This window comes from Passer domesticus, chromosome 8, assembly GCF_036417665.1.
Source record: "Passer domesticus isolate bPasDom1 chromosome 8, bPasDom1.hap1, whole genome shotgun sequence".
Classification (NCBI taxonomy): domain Eukaryota; kingdom Metazoa; phylum Chordata; class Aves; order Passeriformes; family Passeridae; genus Passer; species Passer domesticus.
Genome location: NC_087481.1, coordinates 24,934,376 through 24,955,032, shown reverse-complemented (window position 1 = coordinate 24,955,032; position 20,657 = coordinate 24,934,376). Strand labels below are relative to the sequence as shown.

Here is a 20,657-nt window from a genome sequence, read left to right as displayed (position 1 = left end):
TTGTGGGAAGCTGCAAGACCAAGCAGAATTGAGCAACTAGGATAAGAAAAAAGGAGTCATTCCTCAGGTACACCCGCATGCTTCAGGAAACTGACACCCCACGGGACTGGGCCTGGCAGCAGAACAGCCGTGCTGGGACTGAGCAGTGCAAGGAAACCAGAAGGATGTGATCAAAGGCTGAGGGAGGGTTTTCCTTGGCTGTAACAACAGCATGAGCCACAAGCGTGGTCACTCGAATGCAAAAGGCTGATCACTCCAATGCATCTTTTTCATTATCAGTGGCTTTGAAAGCTAGCTGGGCACACAAAGTCCACTCCTCTGTGTCTGCAGAGCTTTGAAAATTCCAGCCAAAAGGATTCCCAGATTCAACATTATCCCTTAGAGTTCCCATACACAGAAAATAAACATTTCAGCCTGATGTTAAAAATGCAAAGCATGTAAAATCTTCCCAATGCTGCCTACAGAAAAACATTTGAAAGTTTAGTCGCTATCTTGCTCTTTTTTTTTGAAATTAAAAGATAAGAGCCTTGTCTCATTTCACCATCTCTGTCATTCCTCCCAGCACATAAACACTTCAGCCTACCAATTAAAAAAAAAAATCTACAACACACTGACTATTTTTAGGAGCATAATGGGTTAAACTGTACAATCAGAAATATCTTTGTTAAGTCAACAATGAAAATCTGATCCTTCAACAGCAGCACTGCTACAGAAGAGTTACAACAAAGGAACTTGAAGGTCAAATTGTTAATGAGGCAGAGAGGAGGGACAGGTGAGATACAGCTCTCTGCCAACCTCGGCCCACATTTCCTAAGAGCCATGGCAAACTTTCAGAACTGGAAATTCTTCTTCTAGTTCCACACATGACGTTTGCAGTGATCAACAGCCTAAAGGGGAAGAAATAGCTGATATTAGTGGAAAAAAGCCAGTTTGCAAACAAGCAGTTCAACACCTTATCCTGAGCCAAGATCTTGGGAGCAAAACTGTTTTCCTTAAAGTAAGTGATTTCAAAGAGGGCTAGAATAAATAACATCCTGAGTCCTACCAGCCAGGAGCTTTAGGAAAGAAGGCTGATGACCCTCAGCCATTAAGGCCTGGCAGAAAAAGCAATATTGGAAGCCAATTTTCAGAGCCTGCTGAGAGATTGTGACACGGTCTGTTGGCTGCAGGAACACTGACTAAATATAAAGCTGACACTGTACCTTACTATAGATTCTGAAATACTGGCAGACAGGTGTGGGACACAAAAAGGAGAGGAAAGTCAGCTTTGAGAAAGCTTTGAAGAGCTATGAACCACCCTCTATCAAACTAGTACCCTTTTGCTTATTTTGAACTGGAGTTCATCCACCTTGAAGTGCAGTAGAAGCCAAAAGCAGCTCAGAAGGAGCTGCCAGAGATCAGAAGGAAACTGGAGGCAGAAGGCTGCTTTACGTACGTTGCACTGAGCAGCAGTGTCCATGTTCTTGCACCAGTAGCCTGGACCCCAGACACAGGCATCATTCCCCAGGAGAGGCTCTTTAGCTGACTCACACACTCCGAGTTTCTGGGAAAAGAGCAGCAGCACAGTCAGCACCTTCCTAACTGCACCAGGAGATCTCAAGTCCAGCCTTATGACTGAGCTTCCAGCTGAGGGAGTGTGGAAGCTGCACTGAGGCAGCTGCAGGAGCTCCCACTGAGGTCACACCTGCAGCTGAACCAGCAGCCACGTAACCCAACCCAAGGCAGAGTTAAGTTACTGGAACTCCTTCGTATCAAGTTTTGAAAAACAGATCTTCTAGAGAGGGACCTTTCTCAAGAAATGTCACTTTACCTCCCACACATTCAGGGTGCATCAACCCTGTCACTGGACCTCAGCAGTGGATAACCCCTGGCAGCTCTCTCCTGCTGCCCTTCCTTGTGCTGGGCTGGCAGTCACACAGGAAGCCCTAGGCCTTGCACAAGGGGCTTGCTCCAAGCATTCAGCGTGCTGATTTTGATTCCAGCAGAGTTTCTGCATGCTGGACACTGAAAGGCACCCAGGACTGCATCAGAGCCTGCCCTCAATAAAACTAAATGCAATACTCACAGTGCAAACAAAAGTGGGATCCATCACCTCTGCCAAGAGTTGCACAACCACAGGTTCATACTGTTCCACAAACTGCACACACTGTAACAAAACACAGGGTGAGAGATTCTCCTGCTGGAGCCTCTGAAAGCAGAGGAATGTGTGGTCTACAGCAGGCAGGCCTGCGTGCTACCCTGAACACCCCAACAACACACTCCACAAGGACAAAGCAGAGGCTTGGGCTCTGCACATGGCAAAGGAGTCAGGCACTAATCACACTGCTACATCATTGTTTCTGCTAGCTCATACCTGCCTGCAGCTGTCACACTACGAGGAGATAAGGGGTCACAAGGCAAAGAGCCAAAGAGGACAGGCTTTGGGAAAAGAACCAGGCAGAAGAAGCTTTGAGGAAAAGCTTCGTCTCTGATCGTGGAGATCACGCCTGTCTCAAGAGGGAAGCACATGGAACCAGCTGGAGACAAACTTCCTGAGCAGGACAGCAGCAAGGACTCCCAGGCACTTGTGCTCAAGTTGCTCTCTCAGACAAGCCTGCAGCAGGAGCTCTGCCTGCCAAAACAGCCTCTCTCCCTCTAGTGGAGAGGCTCCAGAGCTGAGGAAGATGCTGCTCTCAGCAGAGACAAACAGCACCAATTAATAAACCAACCACAGCTATTAAACAGCCTCACAGCAGGAAGAGCTGTTCCACAGCTGCTTTAAGCCTCTATATTCTATCCCCAGTAAACTTTCAAGCAGTTGCCACTTGCTGACACTCAGCAGCCACCTAATAAGATGTTCAGGTAAATCTTGGTATCAGTGGTCTAACAGGTGTCCCACTGGAATTACACCAGCCTACTTTCAATTACTTCATTAATCCCCCAAGCAGGATCAGAACTGAGGGGGAAAAAAAAACCTTTCAACTGTTCCCACTCACTGTTCTCAGAGGATTTCAAGGCAAACCTTTCCTGACTGCAAATTAGTACAACAATCCAGCCAGTCAGTTCAGACCCTTAAAGCAGACATCTATTCAAGGGCCTGTCAACTCCCAAGGATGGGAACTGAGCAAACCTAATTCCCCTGCACCCCAAACTCCTCCCAGCCTTTAGCAGAGAATGCTGTTACAAAAACCAACAAGAGAAGCTGCTCTCTAGCTTTTCCAAACACTCTACGAGATGTTCCTGCCTACAGCAGGGGGGCTGGAATTAGACAGTCTTTAAGGTCCCTTCCAACCCAAACCATTCCAGGATTCTGTGTTTCATCCTTCTGCTCATCTCCATTTGCCTTGCCCTGTCTGGAAGGCAGGCTGCCACACAGCAAGGTCATTCAACTGCCTCACATCAAACCTTTCCCCTCCTTTTTTTTTGTTTGCTGTACTGGACAGGAGAAGCTGCTATGCTCTGGTGCTAATTAGTAAAGGGAAAAACCTATGAAGGATCAGGTTGCTGGACACAAGCCAGTCCCAGCTGCACCTGTGGACAGTTTGTCTCCAGCCAGAGACAAGGCATTTGGCCAAACACAGAAACCTCTGTTAGGAGTACCTGGACATTTATAGCAGAAGCTGAGACACTTGAGTGACGGACCTAAAATTAGTGTATATAGACAAAATATCAGATAAAACACTCAAAAAATGAGGTTAAGCATAAGTGTCACTGTTAGGACTTAGATAAACCCAACAAATCAACAGGGACAGCTCCCAACCACCAAGACCATGGCTTTTTAGTCTGCCTCCTGCACAAACACCTTACCTGTTCACTGACAGACTCTGGCAGGAAGTGACAGACTTTTTCCAGTAAAGCTTCAATTTCAGCTGTCGTGGCATTCTTCTCTAGCTCTTTGTCTGCATAAGCCACCACCATCTTGCAGATATCACAGAAGCCACCTGCAGGTTTCACTACAGCTGAGAAGGGAAATAAACAAACCAAACATCAGTGCTTGGGTGAAGACAAAGAGAAGAAAGGAGGCAGTGTCAGCAGTGTCCTCAAAAGACATCTCATCACAGGTGAACCACCTCATTTTGAACACCACAGACCTCTCACCACCTACCTGGCTGCTGGGGAAGCTTGCTGGCTGCACAGCATTTCAGCATGGCACACACAGCCTCAGGATTTGTTGCCTCCAAGAGCATGTCAATCACAGCCTGGCCGTAGACCTCGATGAAGTCCTTGCACTGGTCCTTGACACTCCCTGGGAACAGGCGGCACACCACCTCCATCTCATGCACAATCTCCTCCTGAAGCACAGGGCAGGAGGAGAAATGAGGCACAGAATTTTAACTCAGTTATAAGCACAGCTTTTCTGTCCCAGCCAGGATAGAAATGTTGCTGTTGTGAAAACAGGCAGTGAAATTGATTTTCCTTCCCCCTTCAGTGCAGCCCCATCTCAGCCAAAGCTGGAAGGGGTACAAGGCCCACCACTCACCTCTGTCTTGTTGCTCTCCAAGAGGCCAGTCACTTCTTTCACCATGGTCTCACAGATTTCACACACAGAAAAAGTCTTCTCTTGAACTGAGGCCTTCTGAGTACACAGAAGCAGAAATGCAGACAATAAATCAGCACTGGACCACATCTGACAGGGACAATTCCTAACAGCATCTACCTAGCTGCTCACTTTGGGCTGTATTCAAAAGGTCACACAGAACCCAAAACCAGCCTCAAAGGTCTCAGTAAAAAGCCTGTCTGAATGAGCAGGCATTTTATATGACTAATTTTAAGACTACAACCCCCAGGCTGTACAAGGAGTTGAATTTAGCATTCACAAAGAAATGAACAATCCCACAGAGACAGAAGTCAAGGGAAACATATAGTGGTTTTTAAAATACATTAATGGAGGACAACATTTCCTAGAATTGAGAGCAGCCTCCTGTTTGCAAAAATACCCTTTGGAGAAGCCAAGGTGCTTCTTCAGGCTCAAGAGCTTCAGCATCCTGACTCTGATCCCTCATCTGCACATGCAGAGTGCTGCCCCATTTTCAAAAGGGATCAAAGTATTACGCCAAACAAAGAGCAAAACTTAAACTGAGAATTTACATTTAAGGTGGCATTCAGAACTGCTGGAACAAGAGTTCCCCTTTCAATCCTGAAGCATTACCTTGTAGCTCTGGTTCAGTGTAGGCTCTGCTGTTCAAACAAATCAATCAGCATCAGAAACAAGAAAACACCAGGAATTTATATGCAGGAAGACTTGGATTATTCTGTGCATAAAAGCTCATCTTTTTCACCTGGTTTGTTACACTAAAGCAAAAAGAAAAGCAAAGTACAAAAAGCCCATCTTACCTCCACAATTTCCATTTTCACCTCATGAACCACCTGAGCTGGCACCAGAGGCTGAAGGGGAACAGACTTCACAGAAGAACAGAAGCCAACCATGGCACAAATGTCCTTTGGTTGCTGGAAAGAGATGTATAAGCAATGTTTTAAAGTCTAGAAGTCTGTCCTTTCTACAGAGCCTGTGAGCAGGCACAGACAGCAAAATTTTGAAAGGCTCCAACACAACTTAAAGTTTCATGACTACTTCTACTTCAAGTATTGCCAAAGCATTTGGTAAGGTTATAGGCAGGACAGCTACTGGATGGAATTTAGCAGTTCCTGTTAAGGAGGAAGAGGTTTAAAACCCCATTTAAAAAACCACGTCCCATGAGCCACACTTTGCAAGCCCTTCAAAAGGAGTTGACTTAAGAGCTACCAACACCAGAACAAGCCACCAGCAGCATCACATCAGAGCTGCATCCACAAAGCTGCTCCCCAGCTTTAGGTAATCACAGGAGAGGCCAATTATCCTGACTTCAGAGTTCACCCAAAAGCTGAAAGAAATGCCTAGAAGAACCTCTTTCCTCATCCACAAGCTACCTTCTTTAAAGCTGCCAGAAACATCACATTCTGCAAACAGAAACAGTTTCTCGCATTACTGAACACAGCCTACAAGAAACAAAAGTTGAGCTTGTTAAAACCCAAGCCTAACCATTTGTACTGCAACAATTGAACTTGCAGTGTTCTCACAGTGAGGGAAAACAGCAAACAGAAACCAAGTCTGTAAAAAGGCTTTCTTTCTCAAAGAAATACACCCTTCATGCATTTCTTTTTTGGAGCATACATTACTAAATGCACAAAGAAATGCCAGCCATGAGGCAAACTGTTCAAAGGAGGACACCCAAAGTGAGAAAGGCTGTACAGAGTGAGACAAAACTTGCATTTTCCCACCTAAAGCTAGAAAAAGACACCCTTGGTCCTACAGGTAATTAGAAGATCACATCTCACCCTGTTCCCAGCTTCCTACAGCAGAGGCTTATCCCAGAGTTAATATTAATACATCATGCCACAATCTCATGCACAGGCAAAAGCAGCACCTCAGAGACACTGTGCTGCTTCAGACCACTCCAGGCAGCACCTTTAAGTCAAGCCCTTTGGTTCATGCATTGTAAGAAGCAGTTCCAGGTATTAATGTTACAGCAACACCCACATACACACGTTCCCTCACAGGGGGGTGACAGACACAAGGTCCCACAGGACGGGTCAAATTAAAAGCCCAAATTGCACTAGGAAGCTTTCACCTTTTCAGTTCATATACTTCAAACACCTACACCATTGTCCTACATTTAAAAGTTAACCAAGGGAAGACCTGGGGACAGCTTTGCTCAAGCCCTTTTGAGCCCAGACTTTAAACCAGCAGCTGCCAGGAGCCACTGGCATGCTTTTTCCACACCTATCCTTCTTCTGTAAGAGGGAGGATATTTTCTGCTCTAATGGCCAAAGCATAGTCAAGTTGAAATCTTGGTAGCACAAAGTGGTATCTGGAGCTGGAAGTAGGACTGATGCACTGGAGGAAGCCTTTAGCCTTTCTCTGTTTTAATCACATAAAAATCCCTTGTATCTGTCAGCAGTGAGCACAGTCACACCAAGTGTACAGCTAAGAGAGCAAGAAGTGAACTACAAGCTCTTTAAGAGCAAAGGGTGAACTACAAGCAGGCTATCACCACAGGCAAGTTGCTCACCTACCTGATCCTTCTGTTGACAGGGGAGATTGGAGACAGAGGAAGACAGGAGAAATTGAAGATAACAGTTAAGAGAAAAAAAACACATCAAGCACTTGGAACTGCATATATTCTTTGCACGAAGATAATGGAATATGACACAGTCCCCACCCCAAAGATCCTCAGCTACAGCAGCTCACATGTAATTGCACAGTGCTAACCAGCATTATTCACCTGCAGTTATTATCCTGGGCAAGACTACCTCCAGAGAGTCTGGACAACACTCAGATGCACACAGGGGGTAGTCATTTTCCAATTTCAGGTCCTAACAACACACTGCATTGCAATGCTTAAAATCAGAAACTCAGTGCTGCTGGAACAAACATTGACTTCCCCCCCAAATGTTTAAGAAACAGGATGAGCTTCTAAGTAGCCTATAGCAACTGGAAACAAGAAAAGGCCACTATGTTGCCAAAATCAGGTTCAAGTCAGCCACATATTCACCTGTAGTTTGTTATGTCACCTGTGGCATCTACAGACTGCACTAAGGAAAGTTTAGCCATGTTTTTTAAAGGCACTCAGCTCTCTGGATAAAGTGGTGCTGTGTGAGATAAATTTATGCTGCTGCAGAAGGTACCACTCATTTTCCATGGCTCCTGTCAAGAGCCCTGAGAGCAGGAATCTTCAGACAGCAACTGCAGAAGGATGTGTAGCCTTGGTTCCATATCTCTCACAGGTGAACTAATTTTGCAATACTGTGACAAAGCCAACTCTAATATCTTTAACACAGTATTTGGAGGAGGAGGGAGGTGGTGTAAGCACAGGACTGAGATAAAAGAATATAAAGGAACATGTGTAATGTATTTTCATATTTCAAAGGATTGGGGTGCCTTTTGCACTGCAGAAGTGGTTATAAAATGGAAGGAAACATACCACAGAAAACATCCTGAAACAGAAATTACATATCCAAAAAACAAGTTCAAAGCATTAACACCAAGACTTCGAAAGCAAGGGCCCTCCCCTAAGTTTTACTGCAGTACATGTTTCCTGTTTCCAAAGAAGTTAGCTACAAGCCAGAAAAATGAACTGAGAGCAAATACTGCACTCTGCTGATCTTACCATGTGCATCATCATCTGGATGGCCAAGTCAGAATACTCAGAGATGTAGGTCTTGCACTGCAGAAAGCAGGAAGAGAAAGTCCTGTGACTATCAAACCACTCACACTGTAGAGTCCGTCTAGAATTTTCTAATACATCTCAAGGTATTAATTTACCTGCTCTACTGCATAACAACAGGTCTTTCAGAGCTTGGCCCAAATACAAGATGGTATTTCAGGTTACAAAACTGCTGCACAGGTAACTGCTTAACCTTTTCTCTTCCTCTCAGGGCAAAAAGCCCCAGCCCCCATTGATACAACCACACTACCCACGCAGACCATGTTTGTGGAAAAGGCTTTTAGGGCCAGAAGCAATTTGGAGTCTTTCTCCTGCTCCCCAGTCCCACACATCCCCACCCAACTTTCCTGACCACAAAGTTAACAATTTCAGTGCTGCTGTTGTTATACTGTGTTAACAAATACAACAGTTTCTCCTTTGTGAAACTAAATAGAAAATATGATCAGGGGATTAAGGCACTGAACAAACTATTTTATGTTTGCTTACGGGAAGAGAATTTTTCAATAAAAAAGAACAGTTTACCATATCGGACATGCCAGGTCCCAAACGGTCACACTCCTCCTTGGCATGAGCAACCAAAGATTTCACAAAAGAGGAGTTTGTCTTCACAGCTTCCTGAACATCAGTGACCAGCTGAATGCAATCTTGGCACACATCCCCACTCGCCTGGACAAAGAGTGAAAGGAAACTCAAGTTGACACAGCTTCACATGACATGTTTCAGAAGCTCCTGTTACTACCAAGTTTTACAAGCTATTCTGAGCTATGTACAAACCTTAAAAAGTACTCTGGAGAATATTTTGAAGCCTTGGCTAGCAGGGAGACAGATGAGCTACTGCTGGTGTGTGCAGCAGCCACTAGATGGAGATTAGGTACCTATTTGGCTCCAAAGCTGAGATAATAGTTAAGATACCCAATCTTCAAATCTCTTGGTTTTGTTACAGACCACAGTGGGGAGGTTTCTAAATCTGGCATAGATCTTACCTGCTCCACCCACAGCAGCTTGTTCTCAGCCCACTCACTGCTCAACTCCAATACTCAGCCTCTGCACCCAAGTTCATTGCCTCATCTATTCCCCTTTGTCAACTATTTGCTCCTTTCCAATCCAGTCTGTCACCCTTCCATTCAGAGACAAATGCATCCCCTGAGGGGCACAGCTAGCAGATTGCTCAAAATATGGGAAGGGCTGTTTGTTCTTCCTCTGAACCCTGGTGCCAAGCTTTCTCTCAGAAGAAATTGTTTCCAGCAAGATCTGCTTGATTACCACAGCCCTGGTTGGCAACAGCACAGCACAAGACTTGCCTCTGCAGACTGCAGAACTTAATCCAAGATTATACATATGGTCCACACTAGAACAGCCTTTAGGCCTTAGTCCTAGGCTTACCTTAGGCTTCTGCTTGGGCTTGTCCTGAGGGTAAAGGAGAAGAGGCACGTTAGCCATGAATGGGGATGCCAGCTCGGAGAAATCCAGCTCTGGGATCTTGTTGGTCTGGAGCTGTTTCTGGAGCTTCATTGCTGCAAGGTGCTTCTGAAGGGACTGGCACAGAGCAAGGGCACTGCACACCACCTCAGGTTTATCCTGCGGGAGACAAGATACACACATAAAGCTCCAAAATTATGTCCCTTTTAAAGCTCAGAGTAGAGAGTCATTCAGCTGAAACATAGTAAGACAGGGAAAATGTTTCACAGTAAGGAAGGACTCTTCAAACTAACAGTACCAGTGATCCACAAAGGATTGAAGGATCATATGCACAATCTTAGGCAGAAGAGAAATTCATCATCAACAGCAGCACAAGTTTTAATACTAACAGCTATTGGAAAATCATTATCTACTTACAAACTCTTCCTTGATCATATCCATGATAACTGGTAGGTAGGAATCCACAATTTCTTTGCACTCAGAGACAAGGCCTGGGTCAGGAAGAAACTCACAGGTCTTTTCCAAGTAAGAGCGGATCTCATCCTGTGAAAGAGGAGGTGAGCAGAGACAGATTATATCTCTCTCTCAAATGCTCCTTCTGTTCCCAAAATGCACAATACAAAGCCTGAAACAAGCTCCTTGGACTCAGCTAGGTCCAGGCAGCAACAAGCAGAACTAGAATGAGGCTCTACACTGCAGACACATTTTCCCCAGTTCTGGGCCTTTGATGAGACCCTGCCACAGCACAAACATGTCACACTGCACAGCCCAGCCTTGCCAGAACAGAACACTTACAATTAAGAGGAGAAAGTGAATTTCTGGGCTCAAGGGACAGCAACTTGTTTGCACAAAGTACCCACAGGTTGACAAAAGAAAAAGGGAAGCAGTGCCCACAAACCAAAACAAAGGCCAGCAGGTGTAACCACCCACTCCTAGAGACTACAGTACCCCACCTTATCATATTGGTGCCCCACTGGCACAAGAACAACTTTATCAGGCACCTACAGCTAATCAGGGATGTGTTAAGGCATGGAAGACTCTACAATTTGCTAATTTCTAAACCAGCAGAGGCTGTTTAAAAGCCTTTCCCCCTTGCACTCCAATCCCTTTCAACATCTGCTGCTTATGTTAGGAAAACAAGACAGACTACTCTTCCACCCCCTCACCACAAGACCTTGAAACCTGATAGTGTTTTGGGGTGAGGAGAAAAGGAGCTCTGCTTACCTCAGTGCCATTATCCTTTAAAATTTTGCCAGCAACCGTCACAAGCTCCTTACACAAGTCACAGGGAATACTGCTCTGGAGAGAGAAGCAGGGAGTTACTTGGAGACAGAATTAAGTGCCCATAAGAGCAGAGTGTGAACAACAGCACAAAGGGCAAACATTACACCTGGAATTCGGGAAGAAATCCTGGTTGAGACCAGGGTAGGAAAAGGTATTTTTAAACAAAGAGCAAGGCTATTTCAAGCATGTCCAGCTACAGTTTAGTCAGTAAACCAATGCTATATAAAAGCTGGCATGCTACTACTTGTTCATTTCACCTCCTCCCAGGACCTTGAAATACAAAGTTGATTGCCCCAAGACACCGTCTCCTCTTTTCCTTCAGAGAGTTCACACTTGCTAGAAATCTTAGAACATTTCAGGCTGCTTCAACCATTGTAGTTGTGCTCTGAATTCCTCCCTTCCCTGACTTTTCCTTAAACTGAAGTATCTCTGCACAGATATAGCCAATGTGGACTGAATGTAAGTAAAACACATTTTTCTCCCCTAGAAAACTGTGAAACAATACCCAAACTACAGCTACATCTAGTAAAGCAGCCCTCACATTTAGTGCAAATGCAACTTGAAAAGCTGCACTAAATGTAACATTTGTGCTATTACTTACTGCCATGCCTCCCACAATTTAGCATATGGTGCATCTTTCTGGGAATTTTAACCTTTGAGAAAGACCTAAATAAATACACAGTGTTTTTGTAATAATTGCTCAAGTTCAGAAAAGACTCCTGAATTAGGAGTCAGTAGTAATACAGAGGAACAAGTGAAATCCACTAGCTCCATTCCATACGTTGCTGGGTGATTGTGCAACAGGTCATGGGAGAAGTCAGCAGACAAGTTGTGCAAGGCAGAGCAGTGAAAAGCAACCTCCATCCAGCTCCCAAATTACGGCACGGCAACCTCGGCAGAGTCTGATGTAGCGCTTCGCTCCAATCAGAGACTTGAGAAATCTTCCTCAGCATGTGGAAAGCAAGCACCTGAGCCCCAGGTGGGGCTGGGGGCTCTCAGAGGCTGGCACTTACCACGGCAGGCTTGTTCCAGACGTTCTGCTGGCAGTGCTTGACTGCCCCGCACTGCGAGGCCGTGCGAATGCTCTGGCACCACACCTCCGGCCCCTTGGCACACTCCTTCTGCCACAGCACAGGGCTGGCCACGGCTGCCAGAGAGAGCAAACTCAATCAGCCTTCCCAGCTGCCAAAATAACCAGGTTTTTAAGCACATTGCAATCCAGAAATTTTTGGTCTGTCCCAAAAACACAGGTTACAGAATCAAAGAAAAAAAAACCTGGAAAAGTTGTAAAGGTTGAACTTCCTGAGTCTCAGCACCTCAGCTGTCTGCTCCCCCATCATCCACCTTTTGTAAAAACAATTTAAAATCCCAAAATACAAAACCTTGCTTTGCTTAGCACACAAGAGCTACCAGATGATTTGAAACAGAAAAACTGCTCATTACAGAAATCTACCCTACAGACAGCTGATTCCCAAAGCAACAAGCTCCCTGTTCTCCTGCCCTACTGGCACTTCAGCTCTGAACCAGCCTGTGATTGCTGCCTGCATTCCTCCTCCCACATGAAGCATCCTGTTCTCACACAGCAAGTGAGAGAGTGAGGGAAGATTTTAGATTAGGAGCCACAACATTGTACACATTGCATGCAAGACTTAAGGGCAGGTACAGACCAAAACACTGACCATAAACAGAAAGCTTCAAAAATGTTCTTAGGGAATGTGCTATCATACTTTTTAAAGCCCCTAAATATATTTAGACTTCCTTTTTTTTTTTTTTTTCTCCTGGTTAGGTCTTCAACTGTGTACAGAAAAATCTGTGGGTGTGAAATAATATACCAGTCCTTTTTTGGATATTACCTCCCATCCCATGAGGGACTGCCATGCAACCTACAGAGGTTTCAAGTAAGATACAAAATATCTTCTCTGGACAGTCCTGGTAAAGAAATGTGAAGTATCTGCACTATGAATAATCAGCAGGACAAGTGAATCAAATGCATGGTTTTACTGACTTTCCAAGCTTTTTTTTTAATTGTGCTGTCTGGACCCAGCACCCAACCTCTCCCAGTTTCTAAAACCATCCTATGTGTCAGTAAGCTCTGTTTCCTCTGGAGACAATGCCCTATATTGCATTAACCAATCAAGAAACAACTCCTGAAATCCTACAGTAGGCAGGCCCCAAGGAAATCCACCACGGTCCAAGCCTACAAGGCACTGCTGCCAAACTTTACAAAAATTAAAAAAGACAAAACATCAACTCAACCTGTTCAAACCTATCAGCTGTACAGGTGTCCTCTTTACACCAAGGCTGTCTGCACTTCACAAAACCCTGTAAAATTACACTGTCAGCCACGAGGCAGGAATTCAGGTGTTTCATTCCTATGAAGCTCCTGTAATGTCACAGCAGATGAGCCATCACTTTCCCATTTCTCATGCCTTGCCGTAGGCAATTAGAGGATCGATTTAAAGCTGAATTACCAGTGCATCTACAAGGTACATGGCCACCACTCACCAAACAGCCAGATAAACACTGCTTTATAGGTGGCATTCTGCAGCCTTCTCAGCTGCTGATTTATAAAGCCTGTTTACACTGGGCTTCAGAGGAATGACCCATTTATTTTAAGAAAAACGTGCCTTGCACGCCTGATTTTTTACACAAGAGCTTGAAGCTTGTCACCCTCTCTCCCAATAAAAAGCTTCATTGCATATTATCCTTGAGCAGGACAGCACACTGGGACACTGCAGCAGTAAGACTTCAAAGCTTCTAATAATGTATGGTTAACAAAATATTTACAGCCTGTTCTCAACTCCAGCATTATTGATCTGGAAGCCCTAAGAATAGTTAATTTTCAAAGTCAGAGTGGCCAGCCAAAGAGCTGTCAGCTCTGGCAGGGTGACAAGAAACAAGAATACACTTGGTTGAGGGAAAGTTATTCTTCCCTTTCAGATACTGGCACTGAACAGTGGTAGGAAGGCTCTGGAAGGCAGAGTCAAGCTCTGAATGAAGTCAGTCAAGACCTGGAATTTAAACAGTGCAATCAAGGATTCCCAGTTATTTACAAGCACAGCTTTTAACCTATGCCTTCATCAAAAGACAATTACTCCTCCTACACTGAAACACTGTAAACTACAAAGCTGAACTATACAACTCCAATAAGTTATTCCAAGCAGTCTCTCAAACTCTTGATTTAGGAGAGTGTTTTAAAGCCAAATGAAGGCATTCATGCTGTAACTTGCATTGGTTTGGTCAGGCTCTTAGTGAGCTTTCAGGTTTTGTTTGATTCTTTACTTTTAAGACCCTGACACTGCAGGACTTTTCAGCTCTGTACCAGCTTCAACACAATGTCTTGTTCCTTCATCCTCACAGCCTTAACAATAGATCACTACTATGGCAAAAATACTATGCTTCATATTTATTTTCAGTTATCATCTCTGCTGGCTGTGTGTCAATACAACTCTAAATTTTAATGTTTTCAGTACAGATCTTTCTAGTCAGACAGTGACTAAGCAATTTTGTTAGAGCCACACATGGCTGGCACATTTCACAGCAGCTACAGAACAAAGATGACACACACTAATCATGGCTTCTTTTCCGACACCTTCCACAGTGACTTCAAACATTGTTAAATTCTTACAAGTTTGTTCTGTACTACGGGGAAGTATTTTTGTTTGAAATATTATATCCAATATGAAAGGATACACCTTCATTGCAACAGTATCCACCCTCCCTTTCTGAACATCCTGGGAAAAACAAACAAAACTAAAAAACCTCTGCTTCTATTCAGATCCTGCAGATTCAGAAAAGACTTGGAAACTCTCCACTGTTACTACTTTTTCCCTTTTAGCTTGCTCTCCTATTTAACTGTGAAACAGAATTTTTCCCTCATATATTAAGTTATATTACCACAAAAGCAAACATGCCACTGAAGTGTGCTAAGACCTTGTGCTGTCTCAGAACAAACAGTTTTGAGTATTAACTCTTCCCTCCAAATAGCCTTTGCTACAAAAGGACAACACCTTATCATGGTACTTCACATGCCCAGCACAGCAGTAACCCAAGAGAAACCAAAGCACCATCAGCTACCTCCCACAGATGGATAAACCCAAGGGAATTTCTTTGTTATTTCTGCCATCTCTTTATCTCATATATTGATCTTTACCTAAGGTTATCCATTTTTAATAGATTTCTCCCCTCTCTGCAGATCAGCTCTCAACAGTCACATGTCATGCCCACCACAGCTATCTCCCGCTGTTTCCTGAAGTTCTTGCAAGCCACTGTTTTTAGAGCATCAAACAAGTTTATCTGTGAAGGCCAAGGTGTTCCTTTACTCATCCATTTGACTGCTTTCTCCCTGCTTGAACCACTTCAGATGTGGCTTCGTCAATTTAAGAAAAAACAGCCTTTGCTCTACCAAGTTTATCCTTGGTTTACCAAGTTTATGCTAACACACAGACACAAATTTGGGAAGCAGAGGTGATGGCTCCCTCAGAAATTATCACCTTTTCCACTTGGCTTATGGAGCCATGCATGTGAAAGCACAGCCCTGTTCTTCACTCCTCTCCAGGAAACAGGAACCTAAAAGGAAGGAAGCTTATAATGTCTGGATTACCATTCTGCAAGGACAGCTACAGGAAAATTGCTAGGCAATTACCTTTATGGGAAAACACCTTCCCTTCCCTCAAGCATTTGTCTCACCCTTCTTCCACAGACAGCCAGTCTGAATTCTTTCCACTTGATTGTCAGAAAAACATCCTAAGAAATCCCCTCCAAAGCTGCACTGAAGCTACAGATGACACTTAAAATTTAACACTTTACATAAGAGTCAATGAACAGGGATTCTGAGAGGCCAGACCAGATTCCCTAAAGACCCAAAGGATGAACCAGAAAACACAAAGAAATTCAACCTGAAGACTCCGGCCTCCTCCAAACCCAACTGCTAGGAAAACCCTTGGTTACAAACAAATTAACCTGAAATTTGAGGGGAAAAAAAAAAAAAAACAAAACAACAAACATGAGGAAAGTGCTGAGCTGCTGTTAAACTCAATGGATTGAAGTAAAATGTGAAGATCATTTAGGGTGCTGCCAACTCTCATGCTTTTGTGACAGTCCAACCTGCATAAATGTATTAACCTATTCATCAGGAAGGTTGTCATTCCCAGGCTGTCCTACTTGCAATGCTTAAAAAATTAAAAATTCATTATCTCCCAGAGACACCACAGACCAAGCAAATGCATCAGCCTCTGCCATCTGTGCTCTGCCAGTTACTGACTTTTCCCCACATCCTTTGAGACTTGCAAAAGCCAAGAGTATTTAAGTTAAAGAAGTCAAGAGGGATCAACTCCTCTTCACCCAAGTTTACAAAGTGTCAAGAAGTGAAGGAGTGACCCCAACCTGAAGTTATCTGAAGGGCTCAATACTCCACAGCCTCTCTGGTCAGTTAGTGAGTAAAACTTCAAAACTGTAACCACATCACACACCAGTGACTCTTGCCAAAGGGCTCCTGTGCCTCTGGATTAACGAGGCAGTGAAGTGACCATAACATTTAAGGGATTACAGGCAATTTGAAGCAAAAGTAGAGGAAATGTGGCTAGACTGTTAGCAGCATTCCAGTTAAAAATGAGTCTTCCTGTCTGATATCTACTGCAGAAAAACCAAACTTGAAACATTTCTAACTAGCATGATGGGCAAGAAGTGAGTTTGGAGTTAACACCACAACCAGGCTCTTGCTCAAAGCTGGGAACTCATTCTCATTTTGGCACACTGCCTCTGCCCCAGGAGCTCCCTTGCTTCCCTCACCAGAACACAAGACAGCAAGAGAAGCACTGTGTGTAGGTACAAGCAATCACAATAAAGTTAAAGAGAGCAGAGAACTGGATGAGCTGGGACAGTAAAAGCTCCTCTACCAGCCCAGTAAGTTGTCCCAGGTAACTGCAAAGGTTGCAAAAGAATACTTTCCAAGTTGGCCAGGTGTTACCAAGCAAGGCCTGACTGCTGCCTGAGATTTTCCTGTGGCAGAATCCAGAAGAGATAAGAGGATGTTCTAGGGCACCTGGCAGTCATCAGGAGCAAGTGGCCCCATACAGTGTGCTAAGATATTCCCAAAAAGTTAGGAGCAGCATTTTCCCCTGCAGCAGATGCCTGCAGAAATACTCTAAAATGTTTGGGGCGTACTTGTGGTCCATCTCCATTCTTTCTGGTTTTGTTCTGAGGGTTTTTTTGGGGGGATGCAGGGGGCAGATTTCATGTGAGTCTCTGCAGAAATCCTGTATTTATCATTCCTTTTTCACTAAACAAATATATCCACATAACAAACACTGGGAAAATCTGCTATCAGGCAACTGAAACCAAACATTGCCTCATGACCAAATACAGAGCAGCACTGCCCTAAAATACATACACACACTTCATTCACAGCCTTTTTAATTGCAACAGGAACTCTGATATTTTAGCAGCAGCAAACAAATTGCATTTAAAAGCTGCTCCATTAAAAGAAAAACAAACAGAACGTGAATAAATCCTTTCAGAAAAAATAAACATGTTTTATGTCAGAGTTCTAAGGCGTTGCCCCAACCTGCTTTGAAGAATCAGATCTACAGGAGATACTGAAACAAAAAGCCATGGCAGGCAGCAGGAACTGCTCGTGCTTCTCCACAGATACAAAACCAAGATGTCCCTGCATTTTATACCAGAAAAGCCTTCCCTGAAATAGCACAGCCCAGCCTGGCGGGGAGCCTCAGCTGCCATCAGGTGACACATCCAGTTTTGCTGACAAGCTCCATGGCTCTGGCTCCACCCTCCACACCCCCTGGGCTGCCGGAGCCGCACAGACCGGGGCTGCAGAAAGGCTGCCCGCGGCTGGGGAAGCTCTGCGGCTCCGCTGGGCGTGACAGAAGGGCTGGCTCAGCTCCTCCAGACACAACCAACAGCGGCCTTTTCTATTTATACCTGCCCGGCAAACAAGGAGGGGATTGTGCAAGGGCAGGTTTACACAGGGCACATGACTGCTGTGCTATCACAGCGCCGGCCTCGCTGTGTGACGTGCCTCAGAGCCAGTTACTGCTGCAAGAAAACACCGATTTTATTTGTACAGGTTGGAAAACACCTCCAAGATCACCGAGTCACTGTGACCAACCACCCCCTTGTCATCCCGACCAGAGCACTGAGTGGCAGCTCTGACATTTCCTGGGCACCTCGGGGCAGTGACTCCATCCTGGGCACCCCATTCCAGCACCTGGCAGCGCTTGCTGAGAGGGAATGGCTCCTGATTTCCAACCTGGACTCACCCTCCAGACCCTTCTCTGGGCACGCCCCAGCACCTCAGTGTCCTTCCTGGGGTGAGGGCCCAGAACTGGACACAAGAGTTGAGCGGGGACAGTCACTGCCCGGGTCACACTGCACACACCATTGCTGGTACAAGACACCTTCCCCTCTTCTCCTAATTTAATCTGCAGCACTGGGCTGCACCAGCCTGGCTTTTTTTTTGGTTTTTTTTTTTTTTTGTTAGAAATCACATTCATAGCAGAACAAGCCTGCAAAACTAAAGAACAGTCCAGTTATCTGCTTGATCCATATCCTCAAGAAAATTCAAGCCAGGCTAACTCAGCCTACAAATTTCCTGTCCCCACATGTTCTGACCAGTGTTTGCTAGAGGAATTACAAATTAACCTGAATCTGCCTTCCTTACAATGTTTTAAGTCTACTATTTTAGGGGAAGGGGGATGTGAAAAAATCATATCCTCCAAGTGTTTACTTTCCACTCCCAAATTAATTTAGCAAAAAGGAAGGGGGAAATACTCACTTAAAGAGAAACTGACTCCTCCTTTAAGAGCACACCCAGCCTCTCTCCTCCCTGCCTGGCCTCACAGACAAGGAATAATCAGAGTGCACATCAGTAGTCCGGAGATGCCAGGACCTGTACACCCTGCTTTAATTCCTCCGTGTCTCCCTTAGAGGGAAGATGCACAGCAGCCCTGTAAGTAGGTCAACCAAAAACCCTCACGGCCTCTAAGGCAGCCAAGTGACTCCATTAGGATCTGACAAGGGTGGCTGAATGTTTGCACAGCTAATTAGCCAGCTCTGCAGATGAAAACGGTGTTTTGGGCTGCCACAGCAAAATCTTCAGGAAAATCTGCACGGCAGGTGAGGCAATGAGCGCTCAGAATCCTGTGAGAAAAGACAGCTGTTTATTTGTGTTAAAAGAGTGACTTCTAAGGAAAAACAGGCCTGACCAGTCTCCTGCTGCCCTCAGCTGCATGCCATGCCTTCAGCAGGTAGGCCAGGCCAACTCTCATTGCTGAACTGGTTTCTCATTACAATTTCCCTGAACGCACTAATGGGGAAGCTGGTGGATACTTCAAGGTGAAGCCTTTTCACTTTCAAAGCCCAGGAAACTGCAATGATTTCAGCGACCTGGAAGCAGTCCCAGAAGGAGTGGCAACTGATGGCAGCTAATTCAGGGCAGAGCAGACTCAAAGGACACGATGAAAGCGCATAAACATGCAGAGTAAAAGCTGATATTTGCTTTCTTGCTTCCTGCCTGAAAAGTCTGAGATAACCCATTAAACTGTCCACCTATCAGCATATTAAATATTATCAGTACATCATGGGGAAAGTGCTCCTGTCCCAGGCAGAGGGCTGGAACTAGATGACCTTTAAGGTCCCTTCTAACCCAGGCCATCCCATGATTTTATGACATTAAAACTACAATAAAGTACAAAACTCACATACAATCATGAAAAATTTCACAGGATTATTTTCTGTATTGTGCCAGCTGGTTACTCCTATAGCCTTTAAACAGCCAGTTGGGCTTTTTTTTTTTACTTTTGAAATGCTGCAGGTTAAACTTGTGAGCAAATAAGCTTTAATATGAAATCGTCTAATTTAGAAGAAAATTCTCCAAGCAACTGTGCACATCTCTGTGTAAGTCCTCATATTTTGGGCTTTCTAGCTCTTCCATCCCACAGCCTAAAGGTATGTTACCACTCGTCAGACTATGAATCATTTCTGTACCTCTGTCAAGCTTCTGCAATGTACAAAACACAAACACTGCATGTTCTAACCTCGAATCCTACAGCTAAAGGGAGAAGGTTATCCATTCCCCAAATTCCCTCAGCAACAACAGGTAACGAGGCGGCGAGCAGCAAAATCGGTGGAATTTTCCACAGGGAGCAGGAGACCCTAATGCAGAAACACAACAGCAAAGGCAGCCTCCCGCCATCCGCAAGAGGATTAGCAGCCATCTATCCCTGAAGTGGCGGAGATAAACAGCGCTGCTGGCAGGAAAAAAAAAACAGCTTTTCCCTCCCAGCTGTCCCCAGCAGCCTGGGCTCCGCGCTGCCCGGTTCGTGGACGCACACCGAGCAGGTTTCCATGGGGAAATCATTTCCCCCCGGCAGCTCCCCCTTCTCCCTGCCTTGCCCCGGCGCTGGTTTTGGGACACTCTCCCTGCCCCCAGCACAGCCTTCCCCTCGCAGCCCGCACTGTGCCCACGCTCCCTCAGGGACTGCTCCTGCCGGGCAACACAAACTGCGTTACGCCGGCCCGAGCCCCGCCGCGCTGCCCTGGGCGCTCTCCCCGAGCCCGCCGGCGCTGAGCGGGATGGGGAAGGCGCTCGGGAGGCGGAGGGCAGCGCTTACCGGCGGCCAGGAGCCCGAGGAGGCTGAGGAGCCCGAGGATCAGCGGCCGCGCCATCGCTGCCCCTCCGTGCCCGTCTGCAATGCGGCGCCGCCGGCACCGCCCGCTCCCGCCTTTATATAGGGGCGGGGCGCGCACGCGCGA

At 45.4% G+C, this 20,657-nt stretch overlaps 1 protein-coding gene across 1 annotated transcript; it reads right to left on the bottom strand.

Moving 5' to 3' along the window:
• Window positions 1-246: 246 nt before the first annotated feature.
• LOC135306192 (prosaposin) lies at window positions 247-20,650 on the bottom strand. Its single transcript, XM_064429781.1, has 14 exons — window positions 20,516-20,650; window positions 11,900-12,033; window positions 10,827-10,901; window positions 10,020-10,145; window positions 9,567-9,761; window positions 8,706-8,849; window positions 8,127-8,183; window positions 5,314-5,427; window positions 4,460-4,555; window positions 4,085-4,271; window positions 3,787-3,938; window positions 2,066-2,146; window positions 1,436-1,543; window positions 247-887 (listed from the first exon to the last, which is right to left on the bottom strand). The coding sequence occupies exons 1-14, from the start codon at window positions 20,568-20,570 to the stop codon at window positions 852-854; spliced, it is 1,560 nt and encodes a 519-aa protein (XP_064285851.1). The 5' UTR covers window positions 20,571-20,650; the 3' UTR covers window positions 247-851.
• Window positions 20,651-20,657: the final 7 nt, after the last annotated feature.

What these genes read in the sequence shown, in the direction of transcription:
- LOC135306192 (XM_064429781.1), bottom strand. Translation starts at nt 20,570, where the DNA reads ATGGCGCGGCCGCTGATCCTCGGGCTCCTCAGCCTCCTCGGGCTCCTG. An exon ending in ATATGATCAAGGAAGAGTTT is followed by an intron (nt 9,762 to 10,019) that starts GTAAGTAGATAA and finishes TGTCTCCCGCAG; the next exon opens with GATAAACCTGAGGTGGTGTG. An exon ending in ATCCCACTTTTGTTTGCACT is followed by an intron (nt 1,544 to 2,065) that starts GTGAGTATTGCA and finishes CTCTTTTCCCAG; the next exon opens with AAACTCGGAGTGTGTGAGTC.